The sequence below is a fragment of the Macrotis lagotis genome, chromosome 1 (genome assembly GCF_037893015.1).
Source record: "Macrotis lagotis isolate mMagLag1 chromosome 1, bilby.v1.9.chrom.fasta, whole genome shotgun sequence".
Taxonomy (NCBI): domain Eukaryota; kingdom Metazoa; phylum Chordata; class Mammalia; order Peramelemorphia; family Peramelidae; genus Macrotis; species Macrotis lagotis.
Window position 1 is genome coordinate 275,342,567 of NC_133658.1, and position 19,503 is coordinate 275,362,069.

At 40.7% G+C, this 19,503-nt stretch overlaps 2 protein-coding genes across 6 annotated transcripts in view; one reads left to right on the forward strand and one right to left on the reverse strand.

The window, feature by feature from the left end:
* The window catches only part of TCEA2 (transcription elongation factor A2), a 34,209-nt gene extending 19,962 nt beyond the window's left edge, over positions 1-14,247 (forward strand). Inside the window, exons 7-11 of one of the 4 annotated variants that reach the window (XR_012473529.1) lie at positions 4,154-4,308; positions 7,168-7,314; positions 10,302-10,373; positions 11,818-12,084; positions 13,292-14,247. Coding sequence is in view for 1 of the 4 variants with exons in the window: in XM_074210528.1 (XP_074066629.1) it covers positions 4,154-4,308; positions 7,168-7,314; positions 10,302-10,373; positions 11,818-11,826 (383 nt within the window). In the remaining 3 variants the exon portion in view is untranslated. Of the gene's footprint in view, positions 1-4,153; positions 4,309-7,167; positions 7,315-8,570; positions 10,374-11,817; positions 12,144-13,291 lie in introns of those variants that run through there. The other 3 variants (XR_012473531.1, XR_012473530.1, XM_074210528.1) reach the window with 3 other exon arrangements.
* Positions 7,936-19,503, reverse strand: part of RGS19 (regulator of G protein signaling 19) — a 34,959-nt gene continuing 23,391 nt past the window's right edge. For both annotated transcript variants that reach the window (XM_074210529.1, XM_074210530.1), the window contains exon 7: positions 7,936-19,280. In XM_074210529.1, coding sequence (XP_074066630.1) covers positions 19,092-19,280 — 189 coding nt within the window. In that variant the 3' untranslated portion in view covers positions 7,936-19,091. The remainder of the gene's footprint in view (positions 19,281-19,503) is intronic.

Sequence of the window (19,503 nt, forward strand, 5' to 3'; positions counted from 1 at the left end):
GCACTGCTGCCACAGTGTGGTTCTAGTTAGGACATAACTTCTGCTTTTTGGCTTTTTATGGCACTGGAGGAGGGAGGGATTTAGAGTAAAGTTCTACTGCAAACCTGTGGTTCAACTTGTGTAGCTCTTCCATAAATATGGTGGGTTGTGGAGTAAGGGGTGCTAAGTGAGCATATTCAAATTTATAGGTTAGCTTTCTCTGTTGTTAGTTCAGTGGATTGCTACCTCATTAGGTGTCATAGTTGGTGGAGACAGCTGATATTGCTTTATCTCTTCACATAATTCTTATTTTGGAGAGTTTTGAGAGGTCTTGAATCTTGTATATTTACTTATCTCTGAACATATTATTTCCTTAGGTAGGATGTAAATTCCTTCAGGGCCAGGATTATTTTCATGTTGTCTTGATATCCCTAGTGTTTTTTGCATAATACCTGTCACATTGTGGATGAATAGTAATGCTTGTTAAATTGTTGTTTAACGAGTCTGGAAAGGTAGATGGAGACATTATAGATCACTTTGACTGGTAAGCTCAGAAATTTGGGACCATGTATGATTTTTGATGACTATACTTGATGCTCATACAATGCCTTCAGCATGATCTTTTATTGGTAGCAGGGGATGAAAGATAACTGCATTAATCTTTTTTGATAACCCTATACAAAAGCCTTAACTCTTTGTTTAGGTATTTGACACCATAGGATTATAGACTTATCATGGAACAGAATCTCATTATTGCTTGATGTGAAATGGATCATATCTGGAAGTTGACCATGTTGGTGAGAGGCCTTCAGGCAATACCAAATAGGGACTGACTAAAGGAATCTGAAGGTGTTTACTCTGGAGAAGAGAAAATTTAGGAGACATGTGATAGCTTTGTTCAAGTAATTGAAGAGCCATCATTCTGTCTGGCTCCAGAGAGCAAATCCAGGAACAGTGGGTGGAAGTTTCAGAAAGATAGATTTTGGCTTACTTTATAAAAACACTTTCCATAATTAGATCTGTTAAAAAATAAATTGATTTTTCTAGGGATGGAGTATTTTCCTCCTCACTAGAAGTCTTTCAGTTGGATGATTATTTGTTGAGTTTCAAATCAAAATGCTATGTGTTAGCTATTAATGTCATTATCATTGTTATCATTTATTATTTTATTTCAAAGTTATTTTCTTCACAGAGTTTAGATAGAAATTGTCCCATACTGCAATCTACTGTTAGTCTTTTTATATTTAATGTTCTATGAAGTAGTGCACATGAAGATAAAATAATGTCTTTCTGCAGTTGAATAGAAATAACAGAATGTAAGCTCAGCCTCTCTAGGCTTGTTGAAAACCTCCTCAGTTCAACTCCATTAGTAGACAATGTAATGGGGATGTCCCCCTTCACATTTCCTCATGATTTTGCTAGATTCCTACTTTTTGAAAGCTTTTTGCTCTGTATGGTTTAGAGATTATGAATGTTGGTATAACAACATCTTTTAAAATATTCCTTTTGAGTTTTTATGAGTCACAATTTGGGTGATTATGTATAATATCCAGGTTCCAATTCCAGTTCAGTTTATTGAGTTCTCAAGGATATTTTGAAGTCTGTGTTTGTAGTTTGTGGATTGTCAGTCCATGAAAGATAGCAAAGCTTCTAATGTCTAATGTCTAATTCTAGCTATCAATTCTAGTTATCAATGTTAAGTATTCACACAATAGGATTCCACCCACTTCTACCCCTTGTTCCTAGGTTTGTTCTCTGGAGCCAGACAGATTGATGACCCTTCTGTTACTTGGCCACATTATCACATGCCCCCCCTAAATCTTCTCTTTTCCAGATTAAACTCCAGGTTAAATCACATAATTTCTACTACTTCCTTATATAGTTTGAATTGATCATTAAGTGGTAATGGAGTTAAATGATTTGCTCAAGGTCACACAGCTTGTAAGTATCAAATGACTGAGGCTAGATTTGAACTCAAATCCTCCTGACTCCAGGATCAGTTTATCCACTGTACCACCTACCTGCCCCAAAGCTAACTTTTCTATATTTTCTTGTGATGATCACTTGGTCTTGAGTAGCTGCCATCAAGTCCTCCATTTCTATAGACAGAACCCTATGACTTGGCCATTTATTTGACTCTACCTTGTCTGCATTATTATTTATTTTATTATACTAATATATTAGAATATTGTAGTATGCTATTATTATTCTAAATATATTGGTGGTTATGAATATTTGATACGGCAACATCTGTTAAGAGCATTGTTCTTGGGGCAGGTAGGTGACACAGTGAATAGAGCACCAGCCCTGGAGTCTGTAGGACCTGGGTTCAAATCCAGCCTCAGACACTTAATAATTGCCTATCTGTGTGATCTTGGGCAAGTCACTTAACCCCATTGCCTTAAATTAAAAAAAAAGCATTGTTCTTACATTTGGGGTTTGGAATTATGTCCAGGTTAGGCAAAGGTTTTGACTAAAAGTTAAAAATTTATTTTTAACAGCTCATTTTTTGAATTCTTATTTGTGTTTCTAGTGTCTGTTGTCTACTAGTTTTTGAAGGACAGTTTGCTTTAGTTAATTTTGGCCACTTGAGTGTTTGTTAAATGCTAAATTTTTGAAGCTTGTAGGAATATATGCTGCACCACTCCTTATTATTTCCTTATGTCCTGAATGCCTTTCTGAAAGAGTTTGGACTTACTGATTGATGCAGATTTTGCAGGGAAACTTTGCAATGTATCATTACAGGCTCCAAAAATTTAGCATCTGCTGAATACCTAGAAAAAGAATCAAATGGCCAGAATAACCCACTGGAAGTTTGTTATCCTTCATAGCAGACAACAGATCCTCACACTACAAATACAGATATCTGTCTTTGAGAATTTATCATATAAACTCTGCTGGACCAGACAAAAACTGACTGATTCCATTGCAAATAGAATTCTTTGGAGAGTCTATCAAGTGTTATTTTATTTGAATTACAATAGAAACAATATTCAAAGGGTGATAGGTGGAATTGAGAGAGTATAGTATCTTACCTTACAGAGGACATCAGACAGAAACATCCCAGACAAAAACTATTCCCCCATTTGTTCTGACATAATCCCAATCCCATAGATTTAAGAAGTGTTTTTCTTGGGGCAGCTAGGTGGTTTAAATGTGACCTCAGACATTTAAAAATTGCCTAGCTGTGTGACTTTGGGCAAGTCACTTAACCCCATTGCCTTAAATAAATAATTTTTTTTAAAAAAGTATTTTTAATAGATATTACAATACTAGAGTTTCATTTCACTTAGTTTGAAGATTATGAGTAAGTTTCAAACTATTAAGACCGAGCAGAAGAACTCAAAACCATGTGAGAACTGTCTGAGGTACATAAAACACTCATGGCATGCTGTCTGATGGCCAGAGATGTTCTAAAGATGCTTCCAGTGAACCCACAGAATACTTTTGTTTGAGAACCAAAAGTAGTCTACATAACAAGGCAAGAGTCTGCAAATGTTAAATGTCAAAGAAAAGTAGGATATTGACTTGTACCAGGATTATTTCTAGCTGAACTATATTGAAGTAGATAAGAAGAATAGCAATATAATATTATTATCATTATTTTGTGTGGTAGATAAAACTATGTATTGTGTGACTCTTTGAAGCCTTTGTATGGGTAGTTAAATTGATTTAAGGTCATTGAAACAAAAAAAAAAGATCATTGAAACATCAACAAGATCTTTGTTGGCAGAAAGTGTATCAGCAGAGCTTGAAGGGGAAAGAGCATAATTTGTATTGTATACTATTTATTTTTGCTCCTTTTTTGTTCTCCATTCCTAAGCAGGCTGTCATATGAGTGGACAGGTATTCTCTTTTGTTTTGCTTCTTGACCCTAAACTAGCTTTCCAGAAATGTCTTTACTGCTTATTTGTGGCACTTTCTTTTTGCTTCTAATAAGAACCTGTTTGAGATGATGATCTACATATAGATCCCCTACAGCCCTGATACTGGTGTATAATGCTATGCCTATGTTAATACAGTAGGTTTATAGAACATTTTGTTAACATTTTGAATATCAGATACACCAAAGAACATTTGGAAATCCTTATGCTAGAAAGCATTGATCCTCTGAGTGCTGAGGGAAAAGCAGGAAGTTTCTCTTCACCTTATAAATCCTTAAATATGCATGTACATATCTACCAAGATGTCAAGAATACAGATATGAAATACAAAAATCGAGTGAGAAGCCGAATCTCCAACTTAAAGGACTCTAAAAATCCGGATTTGAGAAAGAATGTTTTGTGTGGAGCAATCACACCAGAACAGATTGCTGTGATGACCTCTGAGGTGAGATACCAAATTCTCTCTCAATTCCACCCCTGTTACCCCTTGAATATGCTCTATTGCCATTCAAATAAAATTCCACTTGAGACTCTCCACAGAATTCCATTTGCAATGGAATCAACCAGGCTTTTCCCCAGCTTTTAGAGAAATGGTCCTGTGGAATTCAGAGAGTATTATAGCATGAGGTTTCTTTTTTTTCTTTTTTTTCATTTTTTTGCAAGGCAAATGGGGTTAAGTGGCTTGCCCAAGGCCACACAGCTAGGTAATTATTAAATGTCTGAGGTTGGATTTGAACCCCGGTACTCCTGACTCCAGGGACAGTGCTCTATCCACTATCCACCTAGCCACCTCAGTGAGGTTTCTTTTGCAATGGTAGACCCTGGAAGTTAAGATAATCCCATTGAAAGCTAGCACTGTTTTATCACTGTTTCATCCCAATTGTGCCTAGTCTTGGGTGGTATGAAGTATGTTTCCATGAATATCATTGATATGATATTTCAGGGAATAATTCATTATATTTTCCTTGAAGTATGAAATACAAAGCAACAGGGAAGGGGGATTTCACTTTTTTTTTACTTTTAATTTAATGATAATTCTTTTCCTGGTCTTTTGTTTTAGATCAGTGGTGTCAAACTCAAATAGAAATGGATCTCCATGGACTTCGTATTGATTTAGAAAACCACAAATTATTTTTATCTGAGCACTTGAGGCATATATGGACCAAGAGTTGATATCTCTATTCTAGATCACTTTGCTCATAGAGGATGGAAATGTAGTAGGAGTAGGAGTAGGAGTAAAGAAATTTAATTTAGGTACTTAGACATCTATTTGGTAAAATAAGAGGCAGTGGGATGTCCTAGGCCATATAATATTCATTTTTTTAAACTCATTGACAAGGATGGGATGAAGAAATTTAGATAGTTTGCTTATGAAATTTGACACAATGTTAAGAGGGATAGCAAACACACTGGATGACTGGATTAAGATCAAAAACTCTCAATAGTCTATAGAACAATGATCCTCATTTAATATGAGATTTAATTGAGATAAATAGAGGAGTCTACATTTGGGTTTAAAAAAGCCAATTGCATAGGTATGGGATAATGGTATTTATTAACCACCTACTTTATGCTAAACATTATACTATGTAAAAAAATGTCTGTATAGTTCAGTGGACCTATAATAGAACTCTTAAGATCAACATGAATATGTGACATTGTAGCCAAAAAATACTAACAATCTTAGGCTGTATTAATAGAGATATCATCTACTAGGAGAAAATTGAGAGCCCTATTACAATCTGCCCCAGGCAAACTGCATCTTGTTATATTGTTCATTTCTGGAGTCATATATTAGGAATGACTTTGCAAACCAGAGTTTGTACAGAGGAGGGTGACCAGGTTAATAGAGGAACTAAAAGGGAGAAAACTGAGATTCTGTTAAAGGTAGTTGTATTGTTTAGACTGAAAAAGGGAAAATAGAATTTGTCTTCAGAATATTTGAAAGACTCTCATGTGGAATGGGGATTAGAATGGTTCTGCTTGACCTCTAAGAACAGAATGAGGGTCAGCACAAGGAAATTGCAGAGATGTGCTCATTGTAAGGAAAACTCCCTAATAACTGGAGCTGTCCAATATATCAATATCCTTTAATAATTTTAATGTTAGCATGTATTACATATTGTCTTTTCTGAGCTTATTTCCTTTATAGAATTTATATTCCTTGATCTAGAAGTAGAAGACTAAAGCAAATATTAGAAGTATGGAATGATTTACATAGTGAGTAGCTTGGTTTTTTTTTTTTTGCAAGGCAATGGGATTATGAGTAGCTTAATTTTAAAAGATGGTTTTTAAGAATGAATGATCTTAGAATGTAAAGATTGGTGGAAGAAACTGGTAGTATTCAGTTTGGAGAAGAGATTTGCAAGGAGGATGGGGAACATTGTAGTTATCATTAAGTATCTGAAGGACTGTCATTTGGAAGACAGATTTAAGTTTTTCAGTTTGGTCCTTGAGGGCACAACTAGGAACAATGAATGGAAGATGAAGAGAGAGAGAGATTTAGGGAGAACCTTTAATTAAAGTTGTCTGCAGGTGCAGTCAGCAATAAAGGAAGTTGAAAATTCCCTTTCCCTGGAGGTCTTGATAGAAGACTGGAGAGTGATAACATGCAAGGAGGTTCTTATTCAGTCTAGGTTAGCATAGATCACTTCTGATGTTCCTCCCAGCTTTAAGAACCTGTGTTTTAGTCAGAATGGGCTTTAGAGATACCCAGGTCCGATCTCTTTATGTTGTTGATGAGGAATCTGAGACTAGAGAGGTCAAAGTAACTTAACAGATTCAGGATCCCACAAGTAATAAAGGGCAGAATTCAGATCCTCTGACTGAAAATCCATTGATTTTTTTTTTCTGTTATACCACATCTGCCTCCCCAGGTGCTACAAGTGAACCCTGCTATGTTGTGACCAGTCTGACTGAAATTCGTGCAGAGATAACCTTTTCTCTTCCTTTTTTTTTTTTTTGTGAGGCAAAGTAGATAAGTGACTTGGCCAACTAGTAAGTATCAAGTGTCTGAAGCTGAATTTGAACTCAGGTCCTCCTGACTCCAGGGCCAGTGCTCTAATCACTGTGCCACCTAGCTGCCCATTTATACATCTTTTTTTTCTTTAAACCTTTTCTCTTCCCTAAAAGTTAAATGGTGAATAAAATCTAGGATACTTAACTTTCAGCCAAAAATAGTTTTTTTTGGTAGGTATGTTGTGATCTTTAACATACAGAAGCACATAACACAATTCATTTCATGTTCTTGTAACTTAGGATTCTAGAGCTGCTTTAGGCATTGATGTTTTTCCTCCCCTTACAGGAAATGGCCAGTAATGAACTAAAGGAGATCAGGAAAGCCATGACCAAGGAAGCCATCCGAGAACATCAGATGGCAAAGACAGGGGGCACCCAGACAGATCTTTTTACCTGTGGAAAGTGCAAGAAAAAGAATTGCACTTACACTCAGGTCAGTATCTTCGTTCTTGGCACAGGTTAGCAAGGCTGTGATCAGGTGTAGCTCTTGAAACTGAGCAGATGTAGCAGGGCAGAACCTTGCTACTCTATTTATTTCCATTAAAGGACTGGGGGAAAGATCTGTTATTAGAATATACATTCAGATCTTGCCTTTCCAATCATAATACTGGGATGTGACCTTAAGAGGGAAAGGGGAATTGAAGCTGTCAGTATATGCTTTTGGTGTGAATGAAGGGCTTACCAGAGAGCCTAAGGCCTTTGCCACTTTTTCTTCTCCTCCCTGAGTCCTCAGGGCTGCTGCTCCAGTGAGCTAGCTCATAAGGAGAACTTAAGACTCCCTTGCTTTCCTGAGTAGATTCTTTGTTCCCAGCTGGCAGGCACACAGTGCCTTCAGTTCAAATTCCTTTCCAGCATAATCTTCCAGGTAAGATGATTATTTTACCTGGTCTATAGACTATGTGGTCCTTTATGGCATAAGTGTACAAAGAAGTGGTTTATGTGCACAAATGTTGTTTTTAGAACCTAGATTATAGCTAAATTGTTGCAGATATTTTGTTGTGTCCAAGATACATAACAGAAGAAGAGAAGAAAAGTAGGGATAAAGATACTGTACCTTTGGACTCTTCAGATTGAATGTCACATGGTGAAGTGGCTAATGCATCGATGTCTTGATATGACTTTGTTATACTTACAACTTTTATTCAATCAAATTTGAACCTGGTACTTGGGTGAGTCATCTGAATTGGAAAACCCTTATTCCACTCCCCTCCTAGAATTAGGTGGTCTTGTGCCATTTTCCATTCAATTTAATGAACATTGATTACACTTCACAAGTGCTTTCTATTGCCAAGCTTTGTGCTAGGCCCAGAGTATACAAAGACAAAAAACAAGATGATCCCTGCCCTCAAAGAACTTGAGAGATGGTGAAAAGAGCACTGGACTGGGAACCAGGAGAACTGGGTTCTAGTCTTGACTCTCCCACTAACTGGCTGTGTCACCTTGGGCAAGTCACTTTCCATCTCAGGGCTTCGTTTTTCTCATCTTTAAAATGTGGGAGTTGGACTAGCTGACTTTTAAGGGCTTCCAGCTCTGAAATAGTATGATTTTGTGATTCAAGTTCTGTGGTTATTTTCTCAGGTGAAACTCTTAGTCTCGAGTGAACTGTGGTTCTTTGGTTGGGAGGTACATAAATGCCCCATTGTTTCGAAGGTTGGGTGCACTGTAATAGGAATAGTGTTCAATCAGTAGGGGTGCACATGGAAGAGTGAAGATGCTGGCAGGGGAGGCTAGGACCTGCAGTGTGGCCTACACAAGAGGCCATGCTGAGCTCCCTGGTGCAGCGGCAGTTGGGGAGAGAGCCCTCGAACACGGAAGTGGAAGATACTCGTGGTCAAGAGGTTGGGGGAGCTCAAGAGAACATTTGGATTCCAAAGAGATGTTGGGAGGCCCTTGAAAGCACAAAGGTAAGAGACAAGAGTGTCAGGGCAGCAGCTAAGGCAGAGAAGTAAGATGTAAGCTTAGAGCAGGCAGTGGAGACTAAGATGTCTGTGTTTGTTCAAGGACTTAAGTGTTACTCTCCCTCCTTCTCAAGACAGTCTTCTCTTGCCTTTCACTTATACTTGGGAAATTAACATTTTTTTTTCTCTTTGCCCCTAGAGGATTCAGACAGCATTATTAGCAGTAACTAGGTTGGTTTGATTTAAGTTACATTGGAATAATTGGTTGCTTATGAAACTCAGTGCCTGAGTGGGAATACTAAATTTACTTATTACCTTGTTCTTTTTTCCAGCAAGAAGCTTGACTCATGTGGGTAAAGGAAGGTACAAGGGCCAAGGGGCCTTTAGGAGGGAGAAATTTGAGGGTCTCAATCCATCTTTTGATTCCTAAAATGGAAAGGGATGGCAGACAGAGAATTTATTCAGATGGATCTTTATCATAAAAAAAATGCCGATGTTAATGCTTTTCATCCAACGAAATGGAAATTTGAGGATGTGTTGAATGCCTGAGCATGTTCCCAGTCTCCTGTTCTTTACATTCATTGCCATTCAAATTTAGATTTTAGAGCCCGACACTATCAAATATGAAGTCCCTCATCTTAAAAGATCATTGCTAGAAATTCTCATTAAGAACTTTTCAGGATTGAAGTTAGCAGTTAGACTGGCCTAATCATAATGCCAAACTTTTCTAGCACACAGAAATATACCATCCCCCTTCCTTTTGGTCTCCTGGAGTTTCAGATGATGAAACAAATGCAAGCTTGCCCTCATATAGCATGACTTTTTCAAAAAGAGGATGAATATCTGGTCTAGCTGGCCTTGGAAAGTCTCACTCTTAATAGAAACTAAACTCCTCCTTTTCTCCAGCAAAACAGGAGTAGAAGATTAAGCAGGGATCAGGTTAGATTTGTTTATGAGCTTAAGGGCAGTAGGTCAAAAGTACTCAGGGACAATTGTTGTTTTTCTAGTAGTGATCATAAATGTCTTGATTTATAGATCATTTTTCTTCCAGAAGAGCAAAGTATTTTGCAGATATTATCTCTGATCCTTTCAACCTTCCTGTGAGGTGGGAAAAGGCAGGGATCTTCAGTACATTTTACAGTGGGAAACTTGGGCAGAAAGATATCAAGCAACTTGCCCAGGGTAACACAGCAAGCCAGTGGCAAAATCAGGATTAGAAATCGTTTCCTTTAAATCATTCCCTTTGTATGATAGCTATAGTTTTCTATCTCATGTTAGGTGGGAAGGAGGAGGGTGGAAGTGGTACAGTCTATTAAAATTAATTGTTAAAATTAAGGAAGTTCTTTAATAAATTTGTGAACTCCCATAAAACCTTGTCCTCCCTTTAGCAAATGTGACTGGTATTTTGTTCACTGGTGCTCTTCAACCTACAGAGCTTCACAGTGATGACCTTGGGGAAATACTACGTTTATGAATGTGGAAGGTGTTGTGATTTTCCTTTGTTTTTTCTCCATTCCCATAGGTTCAGACACGGAGCTCTGATGAGCCTATGACCACCTTTGTTGTCTGCAATGAGTGTGGAAACCGTTGGAAGGTAGAACATATCACTTCATGTACTAAGATCTTGGAAATCTCAGGAAGAGTAGGACATGAATGATCTGAACAATTTTGCCCCCTCCTCTATCCCACTTTGGCTTTCCCAGCTGGGATTGCAGAAATGAGCTACCACACCTGATTCCCCTAGAGTCCTTTTCACTGAGGAATGGTGTAGGTCAGTTTCCCAGATGGGGTGACCAAGCTTCAGGAGTAGGTCATTCATGTGTATCTTCTGTTTAACCCATCTGGGTTACTTCATAAGATATCTTTTGTATTTATATTATCTAAATTTCCCCCATGTATTAGTTTTTGTATGTAGTGTATCTGGGCTACAAAAGATATTTTGTTCACTTTTGCCTGTATAGCTTGGTGTAGGTGAATATGTAGGAGGGAAAATTTAAGTATTGGAAGTACCCCTAAGAGCCTAGACTCAGTGCTGCTGGCTACTCTCTCCCTTCAGCTTGCCCTAGGTTCTCAGCTTCACAAAGTCTTTATCTATATGACCCTCACTACCATGGGGTACTCCCTCATCACATATATATATTCATTCACATACACATATACATACAGACATACACACACACACACACACATACACACACACACATATACACATCTGTCTATATACACACACATACAACTGTGGTGGGAGACTGTGTAACCATATTTTGTTTTCTGGGCTGAATTTAAATCCTTATAGTAATTCTTCTTGGAACCATATAGTTAAAAAACCAGAAACTATTTCTTCTAGTGTCAGACTCAACAGTCATATTCTTGCATTGACATAGACGTATGCAGTCTTCCTTGTTTCTTTCTGTATGTAAGAGTCTCCAGAAGGTATACTTGTTTCCACATACAAATACTCTATCAGACCCTCAGTTGTAATGCTTTATTTACTTTCCTCTCTTCTCCTTTTCCTTTTGTTACCCTAACCTTGGCTTCCTGGTTCTTATCCTTGAACTTCTAGACCCTCTAGTGTGGCAGCTTGGTTTTTCAGGGCTAGTTTACATTTGCAGTGAGCCCTCACCCTACTCTGCAGTTTCCAACTGCTCTCAGGAAGACCCCTGTTCTTCCATGTTGTCACTGTTATAGCCAACTTCTCAGAACACAGGTAGGAATTTTACATATGTGAGTAGAGTTGGCCATTCCCAAATGGTAAGGACCATGTCTTTTTTTTTCCTTTTTGCTTTTGACCACTCATCTGAATCAGTTTAAAGTATGATTTGGATTTATTGGTATACCTCTTTTCCCAGCAGTCTCAGTAGATCCCCCTTGTGAGATAAACCCAATGTATTGTCCCTAAATTGAGGGAATCATTTCTGGCAGCTGTGGCTCCTTGTGCTGGAGTGTGAATTGTATCAAATCACCCAGGAGGGTGAAGCTCCCCTCAGGCTTGAAACTTCCATAATGCTATGAATTGACATTTTCTTAATTTCTTACAGTTCTGTTGAGACTTCGCAGAATGGGACAGTAACCACTGAGCCAGGATGGGTCCACACTCATGTTTTCCAGCTTCTAAAGCAGTTCTGTGCTGTCTTCCCCATGTTTCCTTTGTCATGAACACATCCAAGAGCAGGGTGCTGCTGTGCTGAAGGCTTAACCTCAACCTCCACATATGCTCCACTGAACTCCATCAGCTGTTAGGGGCCCCAGGAGGGCGGGCAGAGAGCCTGTCCACACAGCCTGGCCATTTCAATGGTCTCATTCCAGTATGTATCATTATTTCTTTGTTTTCTTCCAAGTAATAATAAACATTTTCTTTTTGTCACTTTCTGCCATTACTTTGCCTGTTTGCAATTCCTTTATGTGTCTGAATCTATGATTTCAGTAGCTTATAAAGCACCTAATCTGGGACACAGTGTGTACTACTGCAGCCAAGGCATTCCAGCTTCTACATTTCTGAACCATCCCCAGGCCCTGCTGCTCCAGTTCTACCACATCCCAGAAAGCTTTGGGCCAAATTCTTGTTAATGCAGAAAAGTTTGAATTCTCAGGGGTCTCAGTCCAATCAGAATGAACGTGAGGTAGCCTGTCCAGTACAGAGCTGCAACCTGGTTGGGAGATTTGGATTCAAGGAGTCTCATTCGAGGGTCCAAGAAGAGATTCTGTTGGCTCTTTGTACAAGTTCTGTTTGGACAGACCAAACCTGGCAGCTGCTCTGGATATTTAATTTTGATTTTTCTGTCCATATGAGAACACATGTACCTTAGAGGCCATGCATCATGTACAAGGGACTGGGGATCAGTTTGTCTACTGCTTCTGTGCCTCAGAGCTAATTTGTAGCATTATGGAAGTTTCAAATGTCAGGAATTTAATTTTTCCATCTACCGTTTGTCTCTTCCTTTAAGAATCAGTTTAGGGACAGCTGGGCCAATAAGAATGTGTGTGTGTGTGTGTGTGTGTGTGATAAAGGAGAGAGGTAGAGGGAAAGAGACAGGGAGAAGAAGGGAAGGCGAGAAAGAGAGAGAGACAGAGCGACAGAGAAAGAGAGAGATTAAGAGAAAGAGGATTGTTTTATTTCCCCTTTGAATTTTCTGCTGTTGGAGAACTTTTTTGGAGATGCTATGTTGCCAAGGGCAGGCCTCCTGGTAAACATCTCTCAACTTGGTGAGAAAGTTGGGGGAGGCTGTTGATTCCAAATCAATTGGATATCCAGTTGATATGGGGATGGTAGTTAACATTGTTGTGTCCTGAGCAGTTGCAGGTAATGGTGGACTAGACAAAATCATGGAATTTGCAGCTCCAGGATTTTTCAGGAGTAGCCACATGGAAGGGAAATAGGACATGTGATGATACTCAGAACCTCCACCAATGTGTTAGAAATTAGACTATTCTGGGCAGCCTTTGCCTTTACAACAGAGTGAGACCACCCGCTCTGTGAGAAAGCTGACATCTCTTCTACTCTTCTCACAACAGGAGGCTCCAAAGCTGCTGCCCAAGACAGATATACAGAATAGCAACAACATATGGTACTCCACCAGGATCTGGTCATGTCAGCAGACCACTAACATGAGCTGCCAGTGATGGGCTTCTACCTGACCCACTTTGCTCAAACCCCCAGGAAGTCCAATTTCTCACTGAGAATTTGCTGGATCAGACTATAATAAAGACTATGGGCTGGGTAGAATCTTGTAAATAATAAGGTCATTAGAATATTCAAGTTCTTCATGTAAAACTTCTTGTTCAGTTTAATTCAATATCATCTCGAGGCAGCAGCCAGATTCTTTAAGAAAACATAAATGTATTTAAATAATAGGAAGTTTGCATTGAGAGACTAAACCAGAATAGGTTTTGCTACCAGAGGTTGCAGAACAGGCTGGGTGCCAGTACCCAAATCCTAAGCTCTGGCAGAGAGGAAGCCCCAGAAGGGATGGGATGAGGACAGATGGCTTGCATGGCTATCCCAAGTGTTTCTGAAATCCATATTTATCCTGTGGAACTTCAGGTTCCTATTGCTTGCCCATGGTTTCTGGAAATGAGGAAGCAACTCCTTCACAATGCATTACCCACATTCACTCTGCTTAGTGCTATGCTGGCTTTAGAACTGGAGGGATAAGAACACTTAGGCCTCACATTGATTTGTTGGCCATTTCCTGATTTAGGAACAAGGGTTTTAGTCATATTGAAAAATAATGCCTTTAAAAATTTTTCCATTGGTGAATTATAAGTGTAGATGACCCAAGTTACTGGCTTCCCCTCATCCTCTTGTAGTTTGCTTTTGAACCATAGCATTGCTCTAGAATCCCAACAATGAAAAAGTTATGGAGAGGGAAGGAGATGAGATCTAATGAATTCACAGGAAGGTTGAGAGATGGAAGTGTGTGATTCTCTAGGATTCTTTTCTTTGTCTTTGTTCAGGCTTCATATTGTTGCAGATTTTGGAATATATATATGTGTGTATATATATATATATATATATCAGGGCTTATTTGAACAGGGGCACTGGACAGATCACTTTCCCAGGATCCTGGAAGTTGCCCACACTGTTAGCCTCCCAGAGAATGCCTGGAAATGCTGGCAGAATCTAGGAGCAGCCCTTTTTTAGCTTGCCCAAGGCTGAGAATGCTGCTGCCCTTCTCCTGACATATGACACGTAAGCTCTGGTCCTGGAGGAACCATCAATATGAGGAAGTGTCTGGAGTTTTAGCCATTGTGTCAGGCAGGAAATTGGGCTGGGGTGGCATTTTCCAGCAGCTGTTGTATCCCCAGCAGCTTAAGGCTGGGAGGAAGCTGGGGTCTATGAGCCAGTCACTATTGGCTTGACCTGCATGGGAGCAATATATATGTGTGTGCATACATATGTCTATCTATCCATGGGTATGAGAAAGGGAGAGCCATCAGAGGGAGGGAGACGGAGACAGGGAGAGAGGGAGGAAGAGATAGGAAGGAAGAGAAAAGGGAGAGACACAGGGAGATAGAAAGGAGAGAGGGAGCGGGGGGAGAGAGAGGGAGAGGGAGAAGAGACGGAGAAAAAGATGAAGAGAGAAAGGGAGAGGGAGACAGAGGAGAGAGACACACAGAGTCCTGGAGACAGAGAAATGTGGTAATGGAAAAAAATATGAAATGATTGTCTTTTGGGGTTTCATGGATATTTTATCATAATCTAGGAGTCCCAAGCTACTGACCTCTGTGATCCAGGTTTTTGAGGTTTTTGTCTGAGTCCATATGACTTGTTGGTCAGTTCCTGCTTTAGGAACAAAGGGAATGCCTGTGCACTTTTTAGACTGAACTACAGGTCAGGCACATAAATGGTGATGGAGATTCTGAGTCAGAACTAATGGTTCCTGCCCTTCCAGGTATGGCCTCATCAGGATGCTTTGGGGGAAGCTATCCCACTTGGACCTCAGGTTTAAATGGAAAGTCACTGCCAATCCCAGCATCTTTCTGGCCCAAAATTTAATAGGGAATATTAGGCTCTGGCCAGCTCATCAGGGATGAGATGACTAACACAAACTTGCTTGGCTTTGATTGCAATTAGGGATATGGCTCAATAAATGGGATCTTATTGCTTTAGTAGTAGAGGTTCAGCTATCTGAAGTGACATGGGCTACAGTGTAGGTAATCAACTCTCCCATCACTGAGGGTCTCCAGGTTCAGGTTGGATCTCCACTTGTTGAGGATATGACAATTAACCTCTCAGGTCCTTTTCAGCTTTGAGATTCACTTAACTTAATAAGCCTAGGTTATCAACAATAACCTCATGAAATTCCATTGCAGTACTTTGATGCCTCCTTGTGGCATGGAAGTGACCTGAGGTTCTTTCAGCTGTGCCATAGGGGCCAAACTCTGGGACTTAGTAACAAGACTGTTTGTCGTTCAAGGATCAGTCTGTCAAAGCTTAGAGGCTTATCACCAGAATATTGGCCAATGAGTTAATGTTTTTCCTCATAGCAATTGTCATTTCACAAATAGTGGCATTGTGTCATAATGGGAAGAACTCTGGATTTGGAGATTAGTATAAATCCTGGTTTTTCCTTGTTTCATGTGGGACACTGGATAAGTCATTTAGTTTCTCTGGGCCATTTTACTCATCTATAAAAATGATTTGGTTGGACTAGAACTCTCAGATACCTTCCAGGATCCACAAGGGGATTGAGATTATCTCAATGGAGGGTGCAACATGCTGATGACATGGTTTCTAGGCTTCCAGGTCTCTGAAAGGATACTCTACCTAAGTGAGGTGCTGAAAAAAATTTTCTTTGCAGATTAGAATGTAGTAGGCACTGATCTAAAGTAGACTGTCCTCAAATCCCTCCAATGTCACTCAGTTATTTGTAAAGCTCAGCACTGAGCAGGCGCAATTATTTCTGAGTTGAAACTTGGGTCCAACTAATTTTGACGGACTGGTGTTATACTTTCTCTCCCTCCCTTCCCCCTCCCAGATGGATGGCATAGCAGCCAAACGAGAGCCTTGTTCACATAAGCTGCGGTATTATAGCAGTTAAGGATCATCAGGGAAGCAGAGCACCTAACAGAAATTTATGCAGTTAAATATCTGAGGATCTGAATGGAGGAAAGCCCTGCTTTTGGACGTCAGTACAGAAGCACGTCTATCCTCTCCTTGGGGCTTCATCGTGTCTTCTGTATGACTGCTCCGGATCTATCCACCTTGAATGTCTTCTGCATTACAGCTAACCAGGCAGATCCCCCTGGAGCCAAGATGCTTCTCAGGAAATGAGGGATCCTAATCAAACCTCTGGCCTGGTTGTGTGGCCCAGGCTTGTTATTATCAAATTATATGGAAGCAACTTACTCCTGAACATTCTCTTTTCTCAAGGCCATACTGTGTCCAACCTAGATGGACAAGAGCCTTCCTTGCCCCATTATAAAAGGCTGTTGTATGGGGACCACAAACAGCATTTCTTTAGGGCAGGACTGAGTCACAAACGATGAGTATTGGAAGGCTTGCCCCCTGGTGGTAGCTGGAGGTAGTGATGGGAAAGACCGGGTCAGTAAGCTAGTGAGGAAAGGTATATATTTCCAACTCTCCAAACCCAAAGGGCTTCTGTGTATTTGCTTCAGTCTTCCCTCCTCACCCCGTATCCTGCCTCCCATTCTCATCCCTGTAAACCCATCAAAGGGCAAAAAAAGAGAAGCTATTTTTGTTTTTTGTTTAAAAAATATTTTCAATAAAAAGAACATCCTAAATTTGGGGGTGATAAATATTAAAACCATGGGTTCCCCCCTAAAACATACAGGAAAGACTATTATTTTCACAGCCTGGCAGACTTAGAAATGATATGAAAATATAAAACGTACTTGAGAGACCAATAATTTTCTAGGGCTTGATTAGGGGATCAGTGGTTTCTTCCTGGAATGGCTGGCACAGGGGTGGAGAGTTAGGAGTGTTGTTAGAGACAGCCTGAGTTTGAATAAATGGTTTTTACCTTACAAAAATATATTCATACATAGAATATATTCCTCAATCAAAGACATTTCTTCAGTGATTTGGCTCCTTCCCTTGCAAGTCTAGGAAAAGGAGGAGCCTATATATTCATTTATAAATTAATGGTCCCCTGGTCTCTTTCCTCATCCCACCTCCCCCATATGAATTCTGCTCAATTGTGTCCTCAAGTTGTTTCCCCAAGCAAAGTGGTCAGGGTCGATGAGGATCAGGCTCAGAGCTCCAGAGAGGCATCTTCAGAGACCTGGGTTCATCTGGCTCAAGGGTTGAATTTCTTTCTGATGGCCTCTCAGAATTTGGCACGGGACTCTAGGCTGGCTTGGATCAGAATGGGGGGGGGGAAGTGGGTGTTGGGCTTCCAGCCCTCTCCTTGTAAGCCAGGTGTGACACACTACCCAAGTGCAGTAAAGGAGATGGGGAAGGGAATCCAGGGCCACTGAGAAGAGAAGGGGGGGAGGGTGGGGATGGGAAACCAGGGAGCCAGACTGGAGGCTGCTGTAAGGGTGGGGGAAGGAGTGCCAAAGCATTTACCCAAAAATGGTTAGAACTACCCAGTTCCTGCTGACCAGCATGAGAAAGAAAGACTTCTCAGCTCAGGACTTGGGCAGAGCCTCTATTACAGGATCCTTCTTCCTCCCCTTTCTCCTTTTCATTTTTTTCCCCTGCCTTCCCGAGGCTCTCTCCTCTTTTACCCAGGGCTTTAAAGAGGACAGATGAAAGAAGAAGGGAATGGGGACAGACAGTTCCTGCCAATTGGGCATGGCAGGATTTCAAAGCCATAAGGAATTACCCCTGGGAAACTGAGATGTGGTAGGGGGTACTTTCCTGGGACCTTGTTGAGTGGGGAAGACACACCCTTAGCTCCAGTGCATCTGTCTGACCAACTTACTACCAGAATCCTGTGGCTCCAGGGGTAGAAGTGGGTGTTGGGTAGAATGAGGGTCTTGGTCCTTTTTGTTTTTATAAATTACACTTTAACATGGAGATGGGGGGAAGCTAAGAGAGGGAGGACCCTTCACATCCCCAAGTTCAGTGTCGCTATCAGCATGGTGCTGGCCTCAGCAAGAGCAATGTAAACTTGACACTTCTTTATACAGAGACTTAAAAAAAATAATACTAAACCTTCCCTTCCTGGGGTGGGGGGTTGTTGGCCAGAAGACAGAACTAGAGGAGGGAGCATAAAGTGACCATTTAAAAAGAAAAGCAGCAGATTCTGCTGGTTAGGGCTCTCCTCCTGCCCTACAACACCCTCCACTGCCCCCACTCTGCCCTGAATTCCCAATTTTCCTCCTGTGAGTCCTATAGGTCCCTAAGAGGGGGTTCAGTAGTAAAAGAGGCATTGCGGTGTGTGGAAAGAGCACTGGACTTGAAGTCAGAAGACCTGGATTTGAGTCTCTGCTCTGTCACTTTTTAACCATGTAACCCTGGTCAAGTCATGGAACCTCTTTGAAAGCCTCAGTTTCCTGATCTATAAAATGGGGAAAATCCTTGCAATACCTACCTCCCATGGTTGTTGTGAGGAAAGCACTTTTGTAAATCACAAAGCACTATAGAAATGGGAGCTGTTGTTATGAACAATAAGTCAGGCCTGAGGTTGTGAAGATAGCTTGGTCCAACACTGTAGTACAGGTAGTGAGTGGGCAGTGACCTCAAGGGACAGAGGACAATTCTGTGTGGAAAAACTTGAGGTTTCTGGAAGAGCGGGGGCAGAGGCAGAACAGCCCCCTTCATCCCAGATCTTGTCACGCTAGGTTTTGTAGAGCTAAGAGTCTAGGCTGCTCCCATCCCTTCCATGGGGAGGGGAAGGCTGCCCTAAGACTCAGAGGAGGATCTTGAGGTGTTGAAGAGCAGGGCTTTGTAGAAGGCTGAGTTCAGGAAGCGAGGGTAGGAGTCCCTATGCATGAGGGTGTAGATCTGTAGCTGGGCATCATCAAATGTATGGGATGATGGCTCTTGCATCTTTTTGTTGATGACCTCTCGTACCCTGGAGTCCAGGCTCACCTGAGTGTGGAGATTAGAGGTCAGTGAGTATGCATGGAAGTTGGGGCTATCTTCCTTAGAAGTTGGAACACTGGTGGTCCCCTCACCTTTCCGCTTCTTCCCTCTCCTCCCTGGGGTTAAAGGACTGATGGGGCTGGGCAGTATCGCCCTTTTGAGGGATTCAATCTTGCTAGCCTTTCCATATTTTCCCCTGGCCCTCTCCAGCACACTCCACACTGCAGAA